General features: G+C 40.6%; 1 protein-coding gene across 2 annotated transcripts in view; it reads right to left on the bottom strand.

The window, feature by feature from the left end:
* The window catches only part of CUNH1orf141 (chromosome unknown C1orf141 homolog), a 51,064-nt gene that overhangs the window by 5,325 nt on the left and 18,636 nt on the right, over positions 1–27,103 (bottom strand). For both annotated transcript variants that reach the window (XM_040757434.1, XM_040757435.1), the window contains 2 exons: positions 15,811–15,875; positions 1,415–1,526 (listed from right to left, as the gene is read on the bottom strand). In XM_040757434.1, coding sequence (XP_040613368.1) covers positions 1,415–1,526; positions 15,811–15,875 — 177 coding nt within the window. The remainder of the gene's footprint in view (positions 1–1,414; positions 1,527–15,810; positions 15,876–27,103) is intronic.

Genomic DNA, 27,103 nt, shown 5'->3' with positions numbered 1-27,103 from the left:
ATGTGACCAAGGCTGGTCCTAAATTCACTATGTAGTTGAGGATGGCCTTGAACTTCTGATTGTTTTGCCTCTACTTCCCAAATGCTAGAATCACAGACATGTACTAACATACCTGGTTTATGCAGTACAGTCACATAACCAGTAGGAGGCCTGGGATAGTCAAATGGAGAGAAGTCACTTAGCAGATAGCAAATAGATCTTACCACCTGACATGAGGAAGTCTTCAAGACTGAATTTTTCTAGGTATATCTCGTGGCCACTCCAGAATTTTATTACCTTTCTAAATGATCCCAGATACGTACTGTCTTAGTAACTGTTCTATTGCTGTAAAGACACACCATGACCAAGACAACTCATAAAAGAAAGTATGTAAGTGAGGGTCTTGCTTACAGAGGGTTAGTCCATAGTGAAGGCAGAAAATGGGCATAGTGTTGGAGCTGTAGCTGAGAACTTTACATCCTGATTGGCAGGCATCCAGCAGAGACACTGCACTGGTATAGGCTTTTGAAACTTCACTTAGTTGTAGTGCTCCCTTGAGCTGTTTAAGTTCTCTCTGAGCCACTTTGGTGATGGTTTGGTTTTTCCCTGTTATTTTGATTCTGTTCGCCTATTTGGGCTATATGTCCTTTATATGACAGGCTTTGTCAGTTTGAAAGTGTTTCGAAGCTGTGCTGTGCCATTGGGGTTCTACCAAGTCATTTAAGACAAAGAAACAAGGTCTCTATTGTGGTCTGTGTAATGACAAATAATAAGTTTTGGGTATGTGAGATGGCTCCAAAGGTAAAAACACTTGCTGCCAAGTTTGGTGACGTAAGTTTGACACCCAGAACCCAGAATCAAATTGTTGTCTTCTGACTTCTACACATGCAAAGCAGGAGGCATGGACATTCATAAATGCATATACCCAACATAAAATATAAGTAATTAAAATGTTAAATTAAGTTTTTACTATTTTGTGCTCCCTAGGGAGAATTTTGTCTGACCAGTATTTTGTAAACTTTGATTTCTAAGCAGTGATGAAGACAGGAGATAGAAACAGTTTAGGCATATTGGGAGCAAGGACCCTGAAAGCAAACAGTTTTAATTCTTGTCATTGGCCAGAAGCAGAAGGAAGTCTTTAGTTCTATCCTGGCTAGACGCCAGTAGCACCAGACTGGGGCTAAATAAAATAACTTGTAAATGCACTTGAAGTAAACAGATGACTAAGGAATCCAGACTTTAGCATTTTTCTAGTAGTAATTGATGTTACAAAGTAGTGACATATTATGTCTGTACAACTAAATAGTGCTATTCCTTGGTCTTATATTTTCTTAATGTTTATAATGCAGATTACACGCTGTTACTTTTTTAACTCTTTTGATATAAACATGTAATTGTGTACCAGTAAATGGAGTAGAGACTTTCTCCTCCTTACCGGCATTGGATTGACTGACGAGTGTAGTGCACAGGACTGACGACTCTGGTGATCTTTTATACAGGTTTCTAGGCCAAGACTGTAGAAAATGCAAGGGCTTTGCATATACTTCCTAAACAGCAGGAAAAATGGAGACCTCTTAGAGATTGTACCTTTTTGTGATGATATATTTATTTATGACTTATTAAAGCTTGCTTGAGGATTCAGCAAAGCAAAGTCAGACTCAAGCTATAGAGATCAGGCAGTGCTGAAACACACCTTTAAACCCAGCAGTCAGATGCTAGGGGGTAGTGATTCACACCTTTAATCCTAGGACTCAGGATTAAGATGTAGATGAATCTCTGTGAGTCTAAGGCCACCCAGATCTACACAAGATTGATCCAGTCCTAAAGAGAAACAGCTCACACAAAGATGATCTTGGCACCTGGGATCACAGGCCTTTAATCCCATCATTAGGGAGGTATATAAGACAGGAGAAAGGTCTCAGTATCGGGCATTCATTCTCCAGCCACATTGAGGATAGGAAGACATTCAGTCACAGGATTCTCCAGCCACACTGAGGAGAGGCAGCACGATCAGCCCACTCAGCCTGAGGTAGTGGTAAGAGCTAGTGGCACGCTACCTTGCTTTTCTGAATCCTCAGGCAAGCATTAATAAATCATAAATAATGCATCACCACAGTCTTTCTATCTGTGTGTTAATTTGTGCTTTGTTGTTCAGGTTGTCTGTTTTGCTTTTGGAAACAGAGTCATATTGAGTCCAGGCTGAGTTTGAACTATTTTGATTCTTCTGACTCCAGCTCTTGAGTGCTCAGACTGTAGGGATGTGCCAGTACACCCAGTTTATAGTCTGGTAAGAATCAAACCTAGGGCATTGTGCATGCCAGCTACAGCTCCATCCTTCACTCGTTACATTTTGAATATCTAACTATGATAATTACTGACTATTTTGTTCTTAAAATGTTACCTGTTATTCAGTGCTGGGATTGAACCTAGGGCCTCATGGATGGTAGGCAGGTATTTTACCATTGAGCTTACACTTCAGTGCTGAGTACTTTCAAATATGGTATTTAATGTAATGAGATAGATGTTATCATTGCACTTTATGAACAAGGAAAAAACAAACCAGGGAACTTAAAAGATTTGCCCAGGTTTGTGTTTACTAATGACTATTTCCCTTGTCAATGAAACTTGGACTTTATATTTATAATAAACATTTTTTCTAAAGTTAAGTGAAGTTCAGAAGTAGGAAAGCATCTAGCTCTTTTTAAACAGAAATATCCACATAGAATGGGAAGAACAGAACAGTTTGGAGTAGAGGACAGAATGTGGAATGATAGAGACAGGCAGTATACATCCTTCTCTGTTCTCTGCCCACTTGGACATGGATGCTTAGAGCCCTCCAAACATGTGAATGTATCACACACATGCACACCACATGTGTGAACACCATAAAACAATAGCAACATACACACCATAAAACAATGGTGAAACATACTTCAAGTTAAAGGGCTAGGAAAGGACTTTCTAGAAAGGAACCCAGCACACAGAAGATACTCTCAAAAGAGTGATGTTTGAGCTTACTTAAATTAAAATTCTTCTGCACAGCAAGCTGTTCAGAGTGAAGAGGTGGTCTTCAGAATGAGAAGAAATATTTTCTAATCATATGTCAGACAGGGAATTGATGTATAAAATTCATAAATAACTGTAATAAATGTTAATAAACCACCCAAATAGTAAATAGGTGAAGAAATACAAATGGCCAGTAAATATTTGAAAAGATGTACAATATCCTTAGCCATCAATTAAATAAAATTAAAATCTCTTTAATATTCCATCTTGCTGGTAAGACCCTATTGCTAAAGACAACACTTAACATACTTATCTCATTGAACATCGAGGTTGAGCTGGTACCTAACCAGAGCCTTCACCCCCACTGAATAGTGTTCATCATACTGGAAGGTATTCTGCATGCTTCCAGAGGATAAAGGAAAACACTACCTGGCTACAAATCCTTCCATTCCCAATAGTGATCTGCCTACATGATATGCTAGTGTAATAGTGACATGAAAGTTGTGGGAGTAGCCCACCAACATCTGATTGGATTTTAGGCCTGCTCCATGAGGTGGAACCCATACCCAATGCCACTTGGGTGGCCAAGAACCTGGGATTACATAGCCCAAAGGGCCAGGGGAAAGTCAAATACTACTTTTCTGCTAAAGAAAAGTAGCAATAAAATGACTCCCAATGGTGTACTGCTATAGTCATAGGTCAGCACCTTGTTCAGCCATCATCAAAGAAGCTTCCTCCTGCAATAGATGAGAACAAATACAGAGACCCACAACTGGGCACTGCACAGAGATGTTAGAACACACAATCATAAATGGGATATTTCCATCAAATCCCTCCCCTCGGGGTTCAACAAACTTTGCCGTAGAGAATGTAGAAAGAGTGTAAGAGCCAGTGGGATGGAGAACTCCATGGAAACCATGTCTTCCAGACACAACAGGACTGACACACACATGAACCCATAGAGACTACAGCAGCCTACACACACAGGGCCTGCACCGGTACAAGCCAGATGATGGGGTCCCAGTGCCAACAGGGAGAAAGGCCAGATGGGGTCCCAGTGCTGAGAGGGGGGAGAAGTGAACATGAGCTCCCATTCCTGACCAAGAGGCTGTCCAAGTGACAACTGCTCATAAAGAAAAAAGTAATTGTCTCCAATGGAGTCCCACTGGGTATCCAAACCACACAAGAGCATGCCCCATGTCCAGCAGTAGACAGCCAATTCGAAATGAACTCAATAGTATTTGGGGAGAATTTCTTTGTCTGATAATGCTTTGTCTGAGCCTTTAAAAAATCTCTCTGATCTTTTGCTTGTATATTATGGTTTCTAGGAGTGGGGGAGATTCCATCTTGCCCTAGTCAGAATATCAAATACTAATAAAACTTATTTTAACAAATGCTACTGCTGAAGATGACGTGGGGAAAGTGGAACACTTATACACTATAGGTGGTGTTGTAAATTATTATAGGCATGATGGACATTAATGTGGAGGTTCCTCCAAAAACTAAAAATAGAGTGACTGTGTGACTGAGCTCTTCCACTCCTTGGTATATACTCAAATGATGTTAAGCATGGCACACAGAGGTACAAGAATATCCATACTTATTGCTACACTACTCACAATAGCTAAGAAACAGAATCATTCAAGATGCTCATCAACAAATTAAAGAAGAAAGAAAATGTGTTATATAAGCACAATGGAATTTTGTTCATCAACGAAGAAAAAGGAGCCATGATATTTGCAGGAAATGAATGCGATAAAAAATCTTTATGTTAAGCAAACTAAGCCAGACTCACAAAAATACCAATGGTTTCTCTCATATTCAGACTCTAGGTTTAAGTGTGTGTGTACGCACACACATACATAGATCATAAAAGTTGAGAGGACCATGAGAAGAAAGGAAGAGATCTTAAGTGGGAAGGTGTCTTAGTTAGGGTTACTATTGCTATGATGGAACACCAAAACCAAAAAGCAAGTTGGGGAGGAAAAGTTTTATTCGACTTGTACTTCCATATATCTGTTCATCATCGAAAGAAGCCAAGACCGAAACTCAAACAGAGCGGGAACCTGGAGGCAGGAGCTGAGACAAAAGCCATACAATGGTGCTGCTTACTAGCTTGCTCCCCATGGCTTGCTCAGTCTGCTTCCTTATAGAATCTAGGACCACCAGCCCATGGATGAAACCACCCACCATGGGCTGGGCCCTCCTTCATCAATCACTAATTACAAAAATGCTCTTATGGAGGCATTTCCTCAACTAAGTGTCCCTCATTTCAGATAACTCTAGCTTGTATCGGGTCAATATAAGAATAGCTAGCCCAGAAGGCTATAAGAAAAACAAAATCTAAAATTACAGAGAGTGATGGAATACACAGGTTGTGATAAGCTTATAATTGACATTGTACTCTACTCAGTAGGGAATATTTGAAGATTTTCTCTCATGATTATTAAGAAGACCATCAATCTCCACTTTCACCAGTTTGAGTCAACACAGGACTAGAAGTCCCAGGCCAGAGCTATCAGGCAATGGAAAGAAATAGAGAGTATCCAAACTGGAAGGGAGATAGTCAGATTTTTTTCTGTATACATAGAACAATACCTTATTTATAGAAAAAATGTAAAATTAAAAAAACATATATCTGATTAACAAATTCAATAAAATGGATGATACAAAATCTGCATACAAAAATCTAGCCATACAAAGCTGAGGGAGAAATCAAGAAAGTCATTGTATTTATGATATCTATGTATCTATCTATCTCCTAGCACTTTAATCAATGAAATAAAAAAGGAAAGAAGGCACATATACATCCCTGAAAGCAAAAACATCCTGTGTACATGGTTTGGAAGAATTACTAATGTTAAACTGTACAACTTGTCCACAAACATCTATAGACTCACTTTATTTAGCTTCCAGTCAAGTCCTCCATAGCTATATATAAAAACCCAAAATTTTATGGAAATCACCAAAGCCTGAAATGGCCAAGGGAATGGTAAAGGAAGAGAAAAAAATCTGAATAAAGTAAAACACCTAATTCCAAAACATATCACCAAGCATGACATGGCAGCATACATGAAATGCCACAACCTTTGGAGTTGACATAGGAGTGCCTTGAGCCTAGACTGGGCTGCCCAAAGAGCTTTTGTCTTTAAAGAAAATGAGAGCTGCAGTGCAACTCCACACATAAGGCCTACCTAGCAGGAGCCAGGCCCATGACCCCAGTATACACAAAGGGAAGGCTTAAGCTCTGTTCTACAACACAGTGAGATGACTATAGTTATACATTTCCAAATAACTAGCCCAGAGAATTTGGAAGATTTCTCAACATAGAGAAGTAAATGTTTGAGGTGATGGATATACTAATTATCCTGATTTGATAATTATGTATTATATATGTGCATCAAAATATACATGCATAACTGGATGTAGTTATTATGTTCCAGTTAAGACCTTTTCAAAGAACCAGGTCCAGATATATAGATGGACAAGTTTTTTTCAAACTTACATGCAGTAAAAACAAAGCATAACCCCCAAAGAACTCATGTCAGTTAACTTAAAAAAACAAAAACAAAAACAACTTTTCAGTCGTTTAAATCATCTGGCATAGTCTTAACATCACAGCCCAAAAAGAACCTACATGTAAATCTCGGGATGTTAAGTTTTTTATAAATATATTATTTTATAATAAAATGCTAATTAAGATGCTAATTAACACTAAGCAAATTAATACTTCAAATGAAGTATTAGGAATGCAAGACTTCTTAAGAGATATGTTGTTATAATTTATTTCCCAGTGAGCTAAAATGGACAGAAAGCAATGCAATTTTTTTTGTAACTGTCTCAGTGTTGTCTGGCTTGCATGTTTGAGAAAGGGTCTTCCTATGAGACCCATGCTGGCCTTGTTGTTGCAGTCTTCTTGCCTCTGTGTTTTTGGAGATGACAGGCATGTACCATCATGCCAGGTCCAATGCGATTGCCTTAATAACAACAATACCATAAATAGATTGATAAACGCAGCAGCTATCATGAATAAAATCATAATAAAGCCATACAAAATAGGTATTTTAGCATAATTTTTAAGTTTGCAACTGTAAAACCAACAACTAATATCATAACTAAGGTAATCAGTCCACCAGTCTATGAACTGAGAGTGATTGACGCTCTGCCGGGGCTGATGGCACAGACCTGTAAGACCAGCTCCTTGAGAGACTGAGGCTGGAGGATCACAACTTTGAAGCTGCCTTAGGGCAGCATTTTATTTATTTTCTTTGCCTCAAAACAGAAAGCAAAAAAGGCCTGGGGGCATGTATACCAGTGTTAAAGCACTGTCTAGTAATTCATAAATTCAATCCCTAACCTCCAGGGAAAGATAACGAAAAGAAATAAAAAAGAAAAACCACCATTATTTATGAATTTTTAAGAAGCACAGAGTAATGAACTAGGAATAATGATGAAACCTGTAAACACACACACACACTCTAAAGCAAACCAAAAATGCTTTTGACAGTCCTGATTCACCATGAGTAAGCAGTCTCTTATCAGAACTACCATGCCTCAGATGAACACACACACACACACACACACACACACACACACACACACACACACACACTTAAAGGGCCAGGGCAGTGAAAGAAAGTAGTGAGAAAGAGAAACCACGGAAGTTTGGAATAACTGATTTGCAGGGGGTGAAGTTGCTATGTATATGAGGTTTAACTTGACTGTAGGCTGTAACTGGCATTGCGGGACATAAAAAATCTGAGAGAAGAGCCACTGGCCAGAACAAGACAGAGGGCAAAGTTCAGAGCTGCCGGCAGCTGAGGGAGGAAGGGCTAGGAAGAAAGGTGCCAACAGGAGGCTTTTTGGTCAAGTCTCTGGGTGACCCCAGATCTTTGCAATTTAGGGAAGACTGTAAGTGTCCAGCTAAGATGGACACTACTAAAATAAAACATGAGCTGCTCTCCAAGAGAAATTTTGTACATTAAGTGGACTGCTAAGACAATGCATTTTGAAGGGTAAGAATTGAGTGTCATGAATACAACAGTCATGGCATCCAAAATAAATCTAAGTTGGTGTGCAGAGGGCCAGGAAAATGAAGTCTCAATAGAAAAAAAACCAAGTGAGTACAGCACTAATTTTCTTGTGTGTAAAATAATGGGTTTCATGTCAACATTTGCATATATATATATATATATGGCATTGTATTTTGATCTGTTATATAACATTGTATTTTGATCTGTTTGTTCCTCTGGTATCTTGCCTTGTCCCTACTCCTCCCCTTTCATTGAGCCTCTTTGTCCAAATATTTAAAAACTGGACCTTATGGAGCTAAAAAAAAATCTAATACTTGAATTTAAAAACATCTCTGGCTAACTTAAACAGAGACATTGAAGGAAAAGGCCAGGAACTTACAGATTTAAAAAAAACCTGAAGCTTTTGTGTCTATAAACAAAAAATAAGAGTCAGAAACCCATGGAATAATAACTACACATATAACTGAATAACAGAAGGAGAGGAGAGAGAGAATTGACTAGGAAAATATTTTAAGAAATGAGGCTGAGATATTTCTTTAATTTGGTAAAACACATAATTAGTGAGTTGTAGAACCTTGGTCAATGCTATGAAGAATCCAAGTGAAGAACACCAAAGGACCCTATTAAAAAGTGGGCTGCAGAACTAAATAGAGAGTTTTCAATAGAGGAGTCTAAAATGGCTGAGAGGCACTTGAGAAAGTGCTCAACATCCTTAGCCATCCGGGAAATGCAAATCAAAACAACTCTCAGATACCATCTCACCCCTGTCAGAATGGCTAAAATCAAAAACACCAATGACAATTTATGCTGGAGAGGATGTGGTGAAAGGGGGACACTCCTCCATTGCTGGTGGGAGTGCCAACTGGTTCAGCCACTTTGGAAATCAGTGTGGAGATTCCTCAGAAAAATGGGAATAAACCTACCACAAGACCCAGCAACTCCACTCTTAGGCATATATCCAAAAGATGCCCATTCATACAACAAAGATGTCTGTTCCACTATGTTCATAGCAGCTTTATTTGTAATTGCCAGAACGTGGAAGCAACCTAGATGTCCCTCACCTGAAGAGTGGATAGAGAAAATGTGGTACATCTACACAATGGAGTACTATTCAGCAGAAAAAAATAATGGAATCATGAGATTCCCAGGCAGATGGATGACACTAGAAGAAACCATCCTGAGTGAGGTAACCCAGTCACAAAAAGAGAAACATGGCATGTACTCTCTCATATATGGATTTTAGACATAGATCTGGGGAGTGTCAGCCTACAATCCTATGGCCAGAGAGTCTGGGAAACAGAAACTTTATTTAGTGGCTGATCGAAGAAGAGGCAGACTCCCTTGGTTAAGTACTGAGCTGAACTCAAGAAAGCCAGTAACAGAGAGGGAGGACTGATGATCAAAGGGATCAAGACTGGGCTGGTTTAACCCCCAGAAACAGCTGACCAGACAAAGGTTAACTCTTGAATCCCAGGCATTAGCCTGGGAAGCCAGCATGGGACTGATCAAGACCCCCCTGAATCTGGGTGTCAGTGAAGAGGCCTAGGGAATCTACTGAGCCTTGGGCAGCAGATCAGTACCCATCCCAAGTATACACACGGACTTTGGACTCCCATAGAACAATGTGAGGTGCACTCTCACCCTGAACTCTTGGGGAAGGATCTAGGCCCTGCCCTATATGAAATGACACACTATGCACACCCCCATGGAGGGCCTCACCCTCCCTGGAGAAATGAGGGGATAACGGGGGGGAGGGCACGGGAGGAAGGGAGGGAATGGGAGAGGGACCTGGAACTGACTTGTGAAGCAACCTTGTTTCTTATCTAAATTTAAACTGGAAAATAAAATAAAAATAAAAAAAGAAGACCATGGGTAGGTACAGAGTCAGGCAGGCAACAAGGTAAGATCTTGAAAGCAGCCTGACAAATGCGATACAGGACCAACAACTCAGCAGAGAACATGGGAGTCAGAAACTGTGAGCCAAAGGATGCTGGCACTTTAACATGGGAAAAGGGAAACCAGCCACGTACATACTACTAAGCCAGAGTTTTATGTCAAGTAAAAACTTCCTACAGAAAAATCTTTAAAAGAAAACTAAGGACTTGGTGCCTTCAAGCCCTTACTCCAAAGTATTCTGAGAGAAATCTGTCAACCAAAAGAATTTAGTTTCAGGGATGACAGAACAAAAATCAGATCTGGTAAATATTCAATTACTTAAATATCAGAAATTTAGTTTCAGGGATGACAGAACAAAAATCAGATCTGGTAAATATTCAGTTACTTTGTACATATAAGATTGCTTCTTTGTAACATAAAGAATGTCAAATGCAGAAACTATAATATTTTCCTATAAGCAAATCCCTACCATTTTTCCTATGAGGAATATATGGCTATATATAACAGTACAAATGGCAAGGTAATAATAAGACTTGTATCATTCAAAGCTTTCTATATTGTAATATGATTTTACTCAAAGTATGAAATGGTGATGTGGGCTTTGTGATGTTGTTGTTGGTTTTGTTTTTGGTTTTTTTTAAGGCATGAGTTTTCTCCTGGCTGTCCTAGAACTCACTCTGTAGACCAGGCTGGCCTTGAACTCATGGAGATCTGCCTGCCTCTGCCTCCTGAGTGCTGGGATTAAACACATGCACCACCACACTCTGCTCAGTGATGTGTGATTTAACATGCATAGAGGATACCAAAACCCCAAACAAGTATTATGTGTAAGTAAAATAGAAAATTAAAGTAAAATTTTAATATATGTGGTGGTTTGGATGAAGATGCCTGCCCCCATAGGGTTATATATTTGAATGTTTGACCCCTAACTGGTGGACAGTTTTGGGAAGGATTAGGGGGTATGGCCTTGTTTAAGAAGCTGTGTCAATGGGGCAGGTTTTGAGGTAAAAAAAAAGCCTATGCCATTACTGACTAGCTCCCTCTGCCCTCTCTCTCTTTCTATCCTTTCTGTCCTGCCCCCTTGCTTGTGGATCAGATGTAAACTCAGCTACTGATCCCACACTGTGGTCATGGACAAACCCTCTGAAACTGTAAGCAAGTCCCAATTAAATATCTATCTTGTACATTGCCTTGGTCATGGTGTCTCTTCACAGCAATAGAAAAGCAACTAAGACAATATAAATTTAAATAATCTCAAAGGTGGCAGGACAAAGGGAACAGAGGAACAATAAACAGAAGGAAAATTAGATTTGACTGTGACATGTTCTTCACGGGCTCATGTGTTTGTATGTATGGTTGTCGTGGAAATGGGATATAGGTGGAGAATGTAGGTTCCTGGCAGATGAGTCTTGAGGTTTATTTACATGGCCTGGCTCTACTTTCAGTATCGTTATGCTTTCTGTTCTTCAACCAAAGCTCAGTGAACATTATGGAAAGGGAGTTGAAAGAATGTAAGAGCTGTAGGATGTAGATGAGAGCTACGAAATGCTGTCTTCTGGACACGACATGGCTATTGCACTCATGAATTCACAGCATCTTTGGTTATCTGCACAAGACCTGTACAAGATCAAGCCAACCAGAATTCTAGTGTGGGTAGAAGACTTCAAATGGTTCTATCGCGAACCAGGGAGCTATTGGCAGTTTATAGTTGTGTGTATGGGGCAGGAGGGGAAATTATTCTTTTGTAGGGTTGTGGTTACTAGTAGGCTTTACATGCTTCTATGGATGGCCCTGTACCATGCACAACTGGGCAGAACTAATTGGAATCAGTAGTTAAAAAAAATAGAAGAGAACATGAAGTTGGGAGGGGAGATGTTGAGGGTAATTGGTAAGAGTTGAAGATATCATATATGAATAAAATTAACATAAAATAAAAACTGTAGCAGATATATATATATATATATATATGAACAGTGTTCAATTTGATGAGGAATTGGACACAGGCATTATGAAAATTGTGGTCAAGGTGTGTCCAAAACAAATGTTTGTAATTTTTTGGGACATTTTCAAGACAAGGTTTCACCATGTAGCCCTGGCTGTCCTGGAGCTCAATCTGTAGACCAGGTTGCCTGGACTTGCAGAAATCTGCCTACCTCTGCCTCCCCAGTGCTGGGATTAAAAGCATGTGCCACCATCGCTCAGATAAATGTAATTTTAAAGATTAGCACAATTATGAATAAAATTCCCACTTTGCACAGAGACAATGGACAAAATGCCTTAAGGATAAGACTCAACTCATCAAAACTTCGAGTATGTAGCAACACAGACACATTTGAAGTGATTTCATTTGAAAACAGAGTGCCTAAACCAAGAGAGATTGCTAGGAATGCTACTCCAGCAATGACTATTAGGAAAATATTTTCCCAAGTTCAGTCAAGCATAAGCTCAAACAAAGACTACTGCAACCTTAAAAGGAGGCAATAAATCATCTTTAGTGAGCAGCAGAACATGGTATCATCTATGTGGCGCTGCTTTTCCAGTCAGGAAGGGTGCAAGACTGGCAGGGTGGGGTGATCATGGAAGCTTGCTCGAAGGTTCCAAAGACTCATTGAGACTAGGTAATATATAGCAAAGTTGGATTCCCTTCATGGAGCTCCTAAGTGGATTGGTCATATCCCTGGGATAATGGAGATACCAGACACATAATCTGTTTTCTGAGGAAACCTGGAGGTACTGAGTAACCCAAGAGAGAGGTCATATGTGTCACAGGCAATAGAGTTGAAGACAAGGCTACCCATAGCATGCTGGAGACTAAGAGAGCTCCAGATAGTAGATGTGGAGCTACAGGGTTTGGCATTTACTTTACTGAGTAAATGCCAGTCTTACTTTGATCCAATTATTTCTTGCCATCCTCCTGTTGGGATGGGAATTTTTACTTTATGCCATTGTATGTTGGGAAGGGTACACAGCTAAAGGATTACTTCCAGTCTCAGAAGAAACTTTAGACTTTCGGACAGTGTTAGAACTGTAAGACTCTGGGGATATTTGAGGCTGGATCGAATACAGTGGAATGTTATGGTTTAGATTTAAAATGTTCTCTACATGCTCATTTGCTTCAAAATTTGGCCCCCAGCTGGTGATGCTTTTTCGGTAGGTTGTGGAACCCTCAAGACAGTTCTTAACCTTAATTCTGTGACCCTTTAATACAGTTCCTCATGTTGTAGTGACCCTCAAACATTAATTATTTCATTGCTACTTCATAACTGTAATTTTGCTACTGTTATGAATCATAATGTAAATATCTGATATGCAGCATATCTGATATGTGACCCCTCCCAAAGGGTCATAACCCACAGGTTGAGAACCGTAGCTTTAAGACGTGAGGCTTAGCTGAAAGAACTGAGTCACTGTGGGGTAAGGCCCCTAGGCTGATCCTTCTTCCAGCTCTGGCTCTGATTTCTGGTTTGCCCAGATCTGAGCAAGTCTGTGCTGCCATGCCTTCCCCATGGTGGTGGTCTATATCCCCTTAAACCATAAACCCCAATCAATCTTTTCTTCCTTAATTTGCTTCTTTCAGAAACAAGAAATGTAACTAGTCAGGAGACCAACAAAAAGTAAAACAGTAGGCTAAACCACTACCAGTTATAATAATTACATTAAATGTTCGTAAATGAATCATTCTAATTAAAAGAAACCATTAGGTAAATAAAAGCAATTCTGTCTCAGTTGGGGTTTTTATTTCTCTCCTAAAACACATTGCCAAAAGTCTCCTGGGGAGGAAAGGGTGTGTTTCAACTTACAGTTCCACAGCTGTTCAGCTGTCACTGAGGGAAGTCAGGGCAGAAATTCAAACTGGGCAGAAAGCTGTTGAAAGTCTTAATATATAGTCTGACATTGAAAGCATCATGTACATGTGAAAAGCCCAAGATATTTATATAAAGTTGTATTTTACAAATATTTAAGTATTCTTAAATAGACAATCTCAACAAGTCTTAATGGAAGTTTAAGTCTAAAATGCCACAGAATATGTTCCCTGATTAAAAATAGAATTAAATTAGCTATCAAACATTGCTATATATCTGGAAAAATTTTAATATGGAAAAATTTAAATATGTGGAAATTCTACAATACACCTCAATGAAGAAATCTTAGGATAAAATAAAACAGTCTTTTCAAAATGAGTGAAAATACAATAATCAAAATTAACCTAATTTTATTCAGCATCGCCATTATTTATCTAAACAATAAACCCAAATGAATTATCACTCTAAGCACCACACTGAACCACTTTAAAGGCCCTCAGGGGACCAAAGAGATGGCTCAGTGATTAAGAATGCTTACTGTTTTTGCGGGGGACCTCAGCTCCCAGAACCCACATTTGGTAGGTCACAACTGCCTGTATGTAATCCATCTCCAGGGGGCAGCCTCTTCTGGACTCTGTGGGGACCCATGCTTGTATATTTGAGTTTAAGTCATAGTCCACTGAGCACAAAACAGAACCGTTTGAAGTAAAATAGCCATGCCACGCTGCTGTGGTTTGACTAGGAAGTATTCGCACGGGCTCACTCTAAGAGCCCAGCTGCTGGTGTTGTTTGGGTGGTCTGTGGACCTCCGGGAGTTTGGGCTTCACTGGAGGAAGCGGAGGCTTCGTGTTCATGCTCTGCTTCCTGAGAGTAGATTTGATGAGAGCAGCCAGTCTCCTGAGCTGCCATCGTGCCTTCCCTGCCTTGCCTCCTCTTCTGTGACACTCCTGATTTCTCTGGAACTGGGAACCAGCATAAACCCCCTTTCCTTAAGTCAGTTTTGTCCTGTTGTTTTATGATGGCATTAGGAAAAGAAACTAAAACACTAGGTGCATCCTCAAGTTCATGCAGAATAATACTGATAAAGAGAAGGTCCTGGTTAATTTTAACCATTAAAATTTTGCATATCTCAACTAACATGGCTAGCAAATTATTATGATGAGCAAACTATGATGCTATACATTTCTTGGGAGATTTTTATTAAGCGGGAATTTAAACATATGGATAAGAATACACCTGTAACCTGGGGCATGGATACTATTAATGTTTTTTTAATTTTAAAATTTAAGAGTGTGAAACAAAAATAACAGGCATATGGCTGGGGGCATAGCTCAGTAGTGGTTGAAGACTTTCCTAGAACATATGAAGCTCTAAGCTCAATACAACACCAGTACTGCCCCCTAAAGGATCAAAAATAATAGTTACTAATGATCATCAGTAAGCAGGCATAATTTCATGTTTCTCTCTCTGTGTCAGTAATAGTTAAAAGCAAACCAATGCAGACTTAAAAGACTCTAAAGTAGTTTACCCTCGCTGATTCTCTGGGTTAACTTATCTCTCTAGTCCCCTAGGTATGACCTGCTGAGAGCGGTGGGGTGCATGCTCATTGTCTGAACAGGGCAAGTTTTCAGAATGCAGGTGAAGTCCCTCAAGTTATTGTAACTCTATCATCTAACAATAGCTCAAAAACTTGTCTGAGATACATGTGAACAGATCAACAGGTTTATGGGTTTATAAGTTTAAGTAAATGTTCAAACTAGATGTGTATAGCTTTAGCTTATGCATAATTTTTTGTTTGTTTTTTATTTTTCTAGACAGGGTTTCTCTGTGTAGCTTTAGAGCCTGTCCTAGAACTTGCTCTGTAGACCAGGCTGGCCTTGAACTTACAGAGGTCTGCCTGCTTACACATAATTTTTGTGTTGTCTTCATACACATGACTTTATGTGACTTTATATGGCATCAGATGAAATTGCTTTACATTTTTTTACTTTTGAATTCTAAACTTCACTTAAGTTGTGATACGTACAAACAAAATTATTTGAACTAGCTTAAATAACTGTTTAAGTAGTTACCAATATGCAAATTACACTTACCTCAGTTTGATCCTTAAGATAACGAAGAGCTCTAGGACTCAATTTTAGATTTTCTCTTTTTGGCTCTAAGGAAATCCAAACACACAAAAAATGATTTAAAAACGACTTTAATTTCTCTACTTCTACTAAATATTTTGGCAAAACATTTTGTTGATTCTTTGGGAATTTCATCATGTATCCCATCACACTCAGTTCCCAGTCTTCCATGTCCTCTCACCCCCCAAAATAAAAAGTAAGAATAAAAATCTTTAAAAAATAGAAAAAAGTCCAACTTCAATTTGTGTTATCTGGAGCATGGTCAAACTCTCAGTGGCCTGGCCCTTAAATAGAACTGAGTTGTTTCTCTCCCACACACCCACCAGAAGTCATCAGCTGCGGAGTGCTAACCTCAGCATCCTTATCACACATTTTAAGAGGTCTTTTTGATGGCTTCTTATTTAGGCTGTTACTTTGGGGGGATTGGGGAGGTAGGACTTGTCACAGAAGATCTGCATGTCCCTCTTTCTCAACTGTTTGTCTGCAACCATAGATCTCACTGCAAAAGTAGCCTCCTGTTTATAGACAATGGGAGCATGAACAATGGGCTTTCACATGGTTTCTGGTGACAGCACAGACTATGAACATGGCCATAGCAAGGTCCTTGGAGGCAGGCTGGGCCAAGGACTTCTACATGGCTTCAGGCAGCAGTAAAGACCGGGGACATCTGCTGGCTTTGGGTGGTGATATGGGCAATGGACATCAATCAACACAGACCCCAGTTCAGCAGGACCCAGACATGTCCTGGGCAGCAGCATAGACATGGACATCACTATGGTCTCAGGTTGCAATATAGGCCACCCACATCAGTTTTGTCCTCATCGTTGTGGAGTCTCCCGTTCTGCCTCTCTCCACAGAGTCCATACCACTCTATTTTTCGACCTGACCCATCTCTCTCACATATCTGTTCACCTTCCACTGCCTGTCCTACTAGTACATTATTAGACATATGCTTTAATAATCCTATTTGCTTACCTATGCAACAACTTTACATTTGTAGAGGGAAATCTATTCCAAAATAGATTTAGATCTCAAGAAGATCTAAAATTGCTCTTAAATGTTTCATCACATTTATTTATTTTTGTATGTAGGCATGTGCATGGGTACATGCATGACACAGAGCATGCATGAACATCAGAGGACAACCTGTGGGAGTCTGTGGTCTTCTTCCACTACGTGGATCCCAGGAATTGCACTCAGGTCATCAGGCTTGACCTTTACCAACTGAGCCATGCTGCCAACCTCTGAAATCATTCCCTTTAAAAGTGATGTTTTAAATGATATAATATAATTTTCAAATATTTATTATATGGTACAATTTTATTTTCTTGGAAAAAGACTTTCTAAATAAAATAGAAGCATACATATCATTCAAAATAATCTTTAGGGCTGGAGAGATGGCTCAGCTGTTAAAGGCTAGGCTCACAACCAAAATAATCTTTAAGCTGTAAAATAGTCTTTAATAAATCCTTGGAAAAGGGAAGTACTCTCTTCAGCCTGCATCTCCATTTTCCTAATTATGAATGTTATTCATTTACATTATTGTTTAATGGATTTTCTTAATACAAGCAAAGTATATGGACAAATATCCCAACTTTGGTTTTAGATAACTCTGCATTCAAACAAGACCCAGTTTTGTAAATTGTATTTGAAAAGTTAACCTCTTTGACTTTTCTTCTGCCTCATCTGTTAGTTTCAAAAGTTAGTAATTATCATATGCAGATGCTTTGAGGACTGAATAATATAATAAGATATATCAAACAATATGGAGTCTGGTTATGTATTCAATTGATGTATAATAGGCCCTGATGCTAGGCCCTGAATTGGGATCACTCAATAATGACACATATATTTTAATGGGTAACAGAAAACAAACAGAAAACCCCAAAGAGTGAATGAAAAGTGAATATGTTTAGGCAGAGAGGAAATCCAGTTGTGTCGAAAGGAAGCCGGTGAAGAGGTAGTTGTTTAAGATACAGTGAATGATGTCTATCAGCTGGTAGAGTTCAGAGCATCCAGTGTCTTCGCAGAGATAGCACATTTCATAGTATAGTGGTGAGAAACCAGTGAGGAGGCTTCCGAATGGGAGGCTAACCACCTTGTCAAAGACCCTCAAAGAAACCTCTGCTGCTGTAACGGAAGTCCAGGCAGAGAGTAATAGCTCTCTTTTAGAAGATAACTAAAATATTAGGATGAAGTAATTTTTCCTGACTAAAAAAATGCAAGGTATTTTATTAAGAAATTTTATTCTTTTGACAATTTTGTGAGCGTGAGACATAAGCCAGTAAGCAGCATTCTTCCACGACCGCTGCCTTAGTCCCTGCCACAGGCCCTTGCTTGAGTTCCTGACCTGACTTTCCTCAGTGACAGACATGGAAGGGCAAGCTAAATGGACATGCTCCTTCATGCGTTAGTTACTTTTGTGTTGCTGTGATGAAACACCAAGACCAAGGCAACTCATAGGAGAAAAAGTTTATTTGGGCTACGGTTCCAGAGTAATAAGAATGTCTGGTGCTGAGCAAAGTATGGCCATAAGCAATAGGCACAGTGTCGAGATCAGGAAGCCAAGCTCACATCTTGAACCACAAGCATGAAGCAGGAAGAACAAATTGGGAATGGCGTGCATCTTTAAACTCTCAAAGCCCACCTCTAGTGACATACATCCTCCAACAGGACAGCACCTCCTAAACGTCCCCCAAACACTGCCCCAGCTAGGGTCCAAGTGTAAATGCCATGAGCTATGGGGGTATTCCTGTTCAAATCATCACATGTCCCCAAATTGCTTTCAGTCGTGGTGTTTTAGCACAGCAACGGGAAGCAGCTAAAATCAGAAAGGGTAGCTCTTGTGCAAGACTTCAGTGCTATTTGCATCTTTGTTCCATGTCATGGGGAAGGTGGAGAGGACCAAAGAAGTCATGCCAGGAAGCAAGCTAGCACTTGCAGACGTAAAAGGCGATAGGATCCAGATGGCAGCAGAAATGGTGAAAATACTGACTCGCTGGGTTTTGAGAATGGGGGGAAAAGAAAACCAGGGGTGACTCTTATTTTTCACATTTGCATTGCTTTTTCAGTCCAGTGTGCTGTGTTGGGGATGCTGGAGGAAGACGGTGGGAAAGAATGGTTAGCATGTGTGGTGGGGGCAGGCAATTAGTCATACGTCTTGCTCTAGGCATTGGATTCAAGATGCCTGTGTGAGGTCTGTCTGAGATATCAGAGAGGTATGTGATATTCAGACTCTGTTATGTATTAAAGTTGGAAGGAAAGAGTGTAATAGCATTTCTATGGTACATTTGAAGAGAGAGAGGAGGGGGAGAGGGAGAAGGAAAGCAGGGAGAGGGGGGCATTATATGCATATTGAGGTCAGCAAACAACTTTATGGAGTTATTTTTCTGTTTTTACCTTTATGTAGATTCCAGAGATCAAGCTTAACTTGCCAAGTTTGTGTGGGAAGTACCCTTACCCATCAAGCTGCTCTCACCAGCACTGCTTTTATGATATTTGAAACCATAAGCTTTACAAAGGAGAGGGTGCAGAAGAAGCGGGCTCAGGATTAGATCTGAGCAAATACATTTTAAGGGTGAGAACAGACATTTAAGAGACAGAGAACCACTTAGATAATAAGAAAACAGGAGATATGGAGCCTATGAACAAAACCTCCCAGAAATAGAGTGCTACACCTGTGTGAAAGAGTTTTAAACTCTCTGACTCATTAGAAATTCAAGTGTGGGGGATGGAATATTGCGAATTCAGAGCCAGAAGTATCTTGGGCTAACTTTAATTCCTTTGAGGAGAGACAGCTAGAGGTACGTGGAAGTATTTAAGAGAGCATTTGCACTTCATATTTTATAAAGGATTCTGCATGAACATATTGCAAATAGCCATCTTGGTTGATTTTTTTAATTGCTGTGATAAGACACCATGACCAAAATAATCTATAAAAGAAAGTGTTCATTCGGGGCTTACAGTTTCAGAGAGTTAGAGTCCATGACCATCATGATGGGGAATGTGACAGAAGGCGTGGCACTGGAGCAGTGGCTGGAGGCTTACTTACATCCTTATCCAAAAGTAAGGGGGAAGAAGAGAGGAGAGAGAGGAGGAGGAAGAGGCAAGGATAGGAGAGGAGAGGACAGGAGAGGGGAGGAGAGAGGAGGGGGGGAGAGGAGAGGACAGGAGAGGGGAGGAGAGAGGGGAGGAGAGGGGAGGAGAAGAGGAGAGGGAGGAGAGAGGAGAGGGAGGAGAGAGGGAGGAGAGAGGGGAGGAGACTGGAGAGGGGAGGGGAGGAGAGGGGAAGAGAGAGAAGAGGAGAGAGGAGAGAGGAGAGGAGAGGGGAGGAGAGGAGAGGAGAGGAGAGGAGAGGAGAGGAGAGGACAGGAGAGGGGAGGGGAGGAGAGGGGAGGAGAGAGGAGAGGGGAGGAGAGGAAAGGAGAGGAGAGAAGAGGAGAGGAGAGGAGGTCTGTTCTAGCAAATGACTCCAACTTTGCTTATGATTATATAGAAAAGAAAAAAGTGGCATAAGTTAATATAACATAATATAATTTGGGCCACTCTACACATTTGATTCCGTGTAAATATGTTCATTGAATGGATCTCTAAATTATGTAAGCATTTTACACCCATTTCAGAAGTGTTTTGCAAGGGATTGGGAAGGTTGAGAGAGATTCTCGGGTTCAGGATTTTGTGGTAATGCACACTCAGGATTTGATCTTGACTGAAGAAAAGTCATCGATAAAAATAGAAATGCCAAAGTTGTTACAGAAAACTACAGCCAGCAGGAGGATGAAGCAGCAGCAGCCACTAATGGGCAGGCAGGGGATGTGAGACTGGCTGGGATAAGACCCTCAGCTCAAGTGTGGTAGCCACAGAACCTGCTTGCCCACACCTAGAGGAAACTAAGGAACACCGAAAAGAAAATTAGGGTATGTCTGGAGTGGTGTCCTCTTCTTGAACCCAGCAGGGTACTCTCATTGGATGCAACTCATCCCTACTAAGAGGAACAACACCCCCACCCCACCCCTGCCACCTTGACATGGAGAATAATGGGAAAAAATGACTTGAAGACTACTAGGCACATGCCCTCCTTTTTCACACTAGATATTCTAAATTGGAATCACACGGGGCCATCCTGTCGGCATGACCCTGTCAGAGTGATTGATTTAGTCTCTAGGTTGGCAGTCTTTGGGCTCTGTTCATGACTGTCCTTCTGATGGCTTATACTGCATAAGGGTAGGGAAGAAGTAGGGAAAACACACTAGAACCATCCAGCTGAAACTCTTAACTTTGATGCGACGGTCTCATGGCAGAGCATAACTGCAATATTATTGAGGATAGAGTAGTAGATCTAGAGTTTTGGTTAATAACCTAAGGTCATGAGGAATTTAATCAGGCTACATGGGATAATAGCCCCTAGTCATAAAAAACGCCTTAGCCCCTGCCTGCCTGACTGTTCAGCTTCACCTCAGAAACAATATGTCCAAGTTGCCAGTCTAACCACAAAATCCAGCTGGTAGCTTCCTGGTAGCTACCTAAGTATGTGTGTATATATATACACCCATCCCCCAGCCCCTCTAAGCACATGCAGCCTTCCTCATGTTGAAAGGTTGGTGGTCCCTTGCTGTTTGAATAAAGCATCCTCAGCCTGTTTCTGGAGACTTTCTGCTTCTCTATTTCATTTTTCTAACATAGAGAGATAGTAGAGATGTATCCTAGGCAGCCTTAGGAAGAGTGGTACCAAAACAAAAGCATCTAAACCTGGCTCAGTGGTATAGCAAAGGGTTGATGAGAATCATATGCATTTTCAGAACAGAGCAGTCAAGCACATTGGAGATGCAATATGGTAACTATAACATATATTTCACAGAGGGCTTGATAGAAGAATTTACAAAACACAGGAGTATTGACATGAAATTCTATTAGCTGGCAGACATTGCGCATAGAGTATATGATAATTGTGTACAGCTAAAGATGTAGACAGTCACCATCCTCTTAGCACAAAGCCTCAGGATACAAAGTCAAGGAGGCAAGGCCATGAAAGGAAAATTAGTATGCCTGATGTGAAGATAGGTCACTGGAAATTTGTTTGTTTCACGAAGATGGAGGAGGCCTGAGATTCAAGGCTCAGCCAGCCAAATACAGTTACCCCCAGAGTCTCAGGTAAAACTAACAGAGAAGGGACAGGGACAGCCTTCGACTTTGCTGGTGGATGTTAGGGTTGGTTATTCCGTAATAAATCATCCAATCACAAAAGCTCCCACAGACATAGGACAGCAAGCTATCCTGAGCATCTGTGGTTCCAAAATCTCTGGAATGTACAATAGGAGACAGGGCTGGGTTCTGGTGGTGGCAGTGTGTGTGTGTGTGTGTGTGTGTGTGTGTGTGTGTGTGTGTGTTCTCTTAAATGGGGTCTTATGTAGTCCAATCTAGCCTCAAACTTGCCTTGCAGCTAAGGCTGGCTTTGCATTCTCAATCCTACAGTCTCTTCCTCTCAAGCACTGGAATTATAAGCATGCATCGCTGGAGACAGAGTTTTGACTTACAAATTCCTCTTTGGAGGAGGTATCTCTAACTAAGCTGCAGGCAGGCATGGGTAATTTTTTTTCTCCTAGAAGGCCAACAGTTCCACCTACAGGCTCCTCTGGAGCATGTCTAATGTCTCATGCTGTGGTGACCCCCAAACACAAGATTATTTTCGTTGCTACTTCACAATTGTAATTTTGCTACTATTAAGAACCGTAATGTAAATAAATATCTGTGTTTTCTGATGGTCTTGGGCAACCTCTGTGAAAGGGTCATTCAAACCCAAAGGGGTCATGACTCACAGATTAAGAACCACTGCACTAGAGGACATTGTCTGGCAGACAATGGAAGTTATGAAGCTGTTAAAACTCATCACCTGATGACACACATTCTCATGATTGACGAGTCTGAATCTGAGCCTCAGTAGCCTGCTTCTGGCATAGAAAAGGCTATTGGCTGTTTGATTTCTGTTGCTAGGATAAACTACTCTGACCAAATGCAACTTGAGGGGGAAACGATTTATTTGGCTTGTACTTCCAGGTTGCCATCCATCACTGAAAAAGTCAGGGAAGTAACTCAAGTAAAACACGGGAGAATTCATCTTATTGGCTTGCTCTATGACTGGCTCATAGACTTTTACTGAGGACCAGATATCCGCCTAAGGAGTGATGTTGCCTACAGTGGACCAGACCCTCCTGCATCAGTGAGTAATCAAGCCAATACAACATACTCACAAAAAACCAATCTGATCTAAGCAATTTCTCACCTGAAGCTTCTCTCATAAGACTGTGTCAGGCTAACAAGAACACTGGAGATTTACTGAATCTGGGAAAGACAACTGGATAAGAAATGAGAAAGAAACAATATTCCTTCTGGCCTAGTTGGTGGGACCAATGGTTAAGTGATTACATGAGTCAATTTATGGAAAGATGCTCTGATGAACTACAATAAACTGTTGCAGGGGTGGGGTTATCTGAAGTCATATGAAGAACATAACATTATCTGGATATATAATTTATCTTAAGAATAACTCAGACTGACCTCGACAAAACAAAGATTTTACACAGCCAAGGTCAAGACCTATGCCAGGACTGGCAAGTCAACTTTCTTCAAAAGCCAAAACCAAGAGAGTTGAAATACATGCTGACCTGTGCTTATACTTTTTAAAGCAATGTTAAAGTGTCTCCCAAATAGACCAATAAAGCAACAGAAGTTATCAAAGCCCTGCTGAGAGAGGTTATCCATCATTTTGGACGGTTTAGGAGCATGCATAATAATTACAACTGTCCTACCTTTGTTTTTGAGATAACAAAAAGGCAAATAAACATGAACCAAATGGAGATGATTTATATCCTGGTGGCCCCAAACTTCAGATAAAGTAGAAAGGATGAGTCATGTCTTAGAAAGGACAATCTTGAATTGTGCTATGATGCAGCTGCACTGGGACCAAGTCCTACCTCTTGCTCTAAGAGAGTAAGAGTAGCTTCCTTCCCTAAGTTTCCCTTGACTTGAGCCTTCATGGCATTGCTTATGAGTGGCCATGCCAGACCATGCTTAAATGGGTGACTAGGCAAGATACTGGGAATGGGAAATCAAGAATCATGTTTTTAATCTAGAATGGATTTATGTGTTAGAGATTCTGCCCTTGGTGACAAGGTTCTGTTGAAAACACAGGCTCTCTGGAATATTGAATGAGATGTGGACTTGGTGACACTGATAGCCATGGAACTTGCTGGAGTTAAGCCTCCAATCTACAACACAAGGTGAAGAAGCCATCAAAGACCAACAGACATCCAAAAGAACAGGAGATCTGAAATGGACTCTAAGAGAGTAATACCATTTGCATTCTCACTATTGGCTAGCCTTTCCATAATCTGGGGACAGCAGAGATGAAAGCACATGAGTATACTTGACAAAAATATCTTTTGAGAAGACAGATTCTTCATGCTTCATGGGTGTTTACATACCAGAATCTATCAAATTATAATTAGAAATATTAAAACCTGTTCTAATAATTGTACCTATGGACCTATCATGACTGTTTTCCTGAGATTAGCATGTCTCTCTTGTTAAAATGTGTATTGACTTCATAGATTATTAGAAATCTGGCAGAGGGGAAAGACTGTGATGTGTAATAACACCTTCACCAGACATACACAATGAACCAAGGTACTAGAGGAGTGACTCCTGCTAGCCTGTAAAAATGGCCTACTATTCTGTGCCCATGAAGAGCACCAGGAGTTAGGAATACTCATGGGCTAGCTGTCCCAGAAGGCCTGCCAGACTTAGAGGTATGATGGTTGACACCTCTTGTCAATTTGACAGGATCTAGACTCCCATGGGAGAAAAGCCTATGGACATATTTGTACGGAATTATCTAGAGGAGCTTAACTGAGGTGGGAAGACCCACCCAAGAATGGGCATTTCCCTGGACAGAAATCCTGAACTGCATACGTGGAGAAAAGGGAGCTGAGCTTGCGTCCATCTCTCTCTGTTCCCATCTACACATGACTCAGTGCCTTAAGCTTCTCCATCATGATTGACTGGAACCCTGGAACTGTGGGGCAAAACAAACCCTTCTTTTTAAGTTGTTTTTGTCAGAATATTTTATCACAGCAGCAGCAAAGGTAACTAACTCAATAGGCAAAAGATTGCTATTTCCCACACACTGACTTTTGAGCATAAAGCACACTGATAGGTCACTCATTCTTGATGATGTGTAGCTCTATAAACAATCTGTGAAGCCACTTCAGGACTCTTACAGAGAAGTTGAGCATCTGGCTGGATCTATGGTAAAAGCCTATTGTGGCTATTGGACAGAAATCAGGTCAAGTTAAGGAAGCAGCCTTAGAAAATGGACTACAGTAGATCATTTAGTACTGGAGATAACCATAAAGAATATTAAAGGATGCTGTTTTAATCTGATAGGCAAGGCTTAGTTGGTTGAACAAAAAGCTAAAGCAGTTGATGACACTGTCTTTGACATAAAGAATAGAGGAGGATTCTTAGTGTTAACATCTTGTGCCTTTGGCTTCTGAGCCTTCTTGGTTCCAGGGCAGCGTTCCTGCTTTTCCCATTGCTCATATTCCTCTGCATATCTGCCTGCTGTTGTAAATGTGCTATGACTTATACAGCCTCCCTTGCTGGTAAGATGCTGAACTAACAACGATATTCCCAGCTGCAGATGCCATGAGTTATTAAAACAGTAGGAAAGAATAGGAGGCAGATAGGGAAACTTCATAATTGGCAGTATGAGAGCACATTTGTACTTCATATCATCTGTTTGCCCTGAGTTAACCTTTAACGTAGAGATAGTCTGGATGGTGACTCAGGAAAAATGCAGGCCTGGGAGCTTTGGGTGTACAGGAGCGCCTCACTACACAGAGAGAGCTGATAATCATGGGAATGTGCAGGGAGCGATAAGAAGAGAAGTACAGACATCATGCATCTCTTGGACTAGGCAGGCTTTCCAATCCGAAGTTCAAGACAAAACTTTGAAATGATTAATTGACTCTGTACCAGCTCCCTAGACAACACACTAGTGGGAGCTAGCCTGAGGCAGATTTCCTGTGGTTTCCGAGATTGCTTGCTCTCTACATAAAACGAGCTTTCAAGATTCTGCTTTTTGATTGCTATACTGACAGTCACACAGTCCCTGGTATTCTGGTGAGATTTTTCAATAGCCATTCATTGCCCATGTCTGTGTATGACCAAACATCCTTGTGACTCTCAGGTAAATCTTTTCCAAATGTGCTAACTTAGTCAATCATGAGATTCCACCATCCCCAAAGGAAAGAAAGTCATCAGAAAACATGTGAAACCTCTAGCTGAGAGTTCACCACTTGGCTGTAACGTCAATGTTCCCACCAATGCGGTTGGAAAACACCTTGGTTTATGACTTTCTTTTGTGCCTTAACTATGATAACTTCAAAAGTACATTTCCCCAATTAGAACATATTATGTGGGGCAATTGGAACCCTTGTTCTTAGGCTCATATCTGAGTAAAAAATGAACTATTTTTTATTTCTTTTGATGAGACCTGTGCTTGGTTATCAACAGTCCCAAAAGCTTAAAGTTGAAGATTTGAAGAAGGAGGGAAATGAGCAACTAGCTGAGTCTGGAGAAATAGAAGAAAATGGAAATGAAAAGTGTTGTTTGCATTTAGTAACACTGGGGCTGCTGCTAATCCAGATCAGTGTACTTTAGACAGAAAGTGAGGGAGGGGTCCTGATGGAAGTGGGCTGATGTTTACACAGGAATGGAGAGAATAAAGGCCATTCAAAGCATTTTTCCAGAATTTACATTGCACAACAAGACATTAAGCATTGTGGGGCAGGGTGTAGACAAGAAGCCTCAGTCAGGGAAGGTGATAACAGTGTAATCACCAAGTTGACAATGACATAGAAAAACAAAAGTAGGGCCGGTGTTGGTGGCGCACACCTTCAATCCCAGCACTCGAGAGGCAGAGGCAGGCGGATCTCTCTGAGTTCGAGGCCAGCCTGGTCTACAGAGCTAGTTCTAGGACAGTCTCCAGAACAATACACAGAAACCCTGTCTCAACAAACAAACAAACAAACAAAAACAAAACAAAACAAAAAAGAAAAGAAAAACAAACGTAGCAGATAATACAAAACTCCTCTGAAAATCTATAAAACACTGGGTCTGTCTGGGACCACAGATTCCTAAAATTTCTAATCCTGTAATGATGATTCTATTAAACAAGTGATTCATACTTGACTTTTAT

Source organism: Mesocricetus auratus, unplaced genomic scaffold (assembly GCF_017639785.1).
Source record: "Mesocricetus auratus isolate SY011 unplaced genomic scaffold, BCM_Maur_2.0 Super-Scaffold_100014, whole genome shotgun sequence".
Lineage (NCBI taxonomy): Eukaryota > Metazoa > Chordata > Mammalia > Rodentia > Cricetidae > Mesocricetus > Mesocricetus auratus.
Note: the sequence above shows the minus strand (reverse complement) of the source record. Positions and strands in the feature narration are given on the sequence as shown.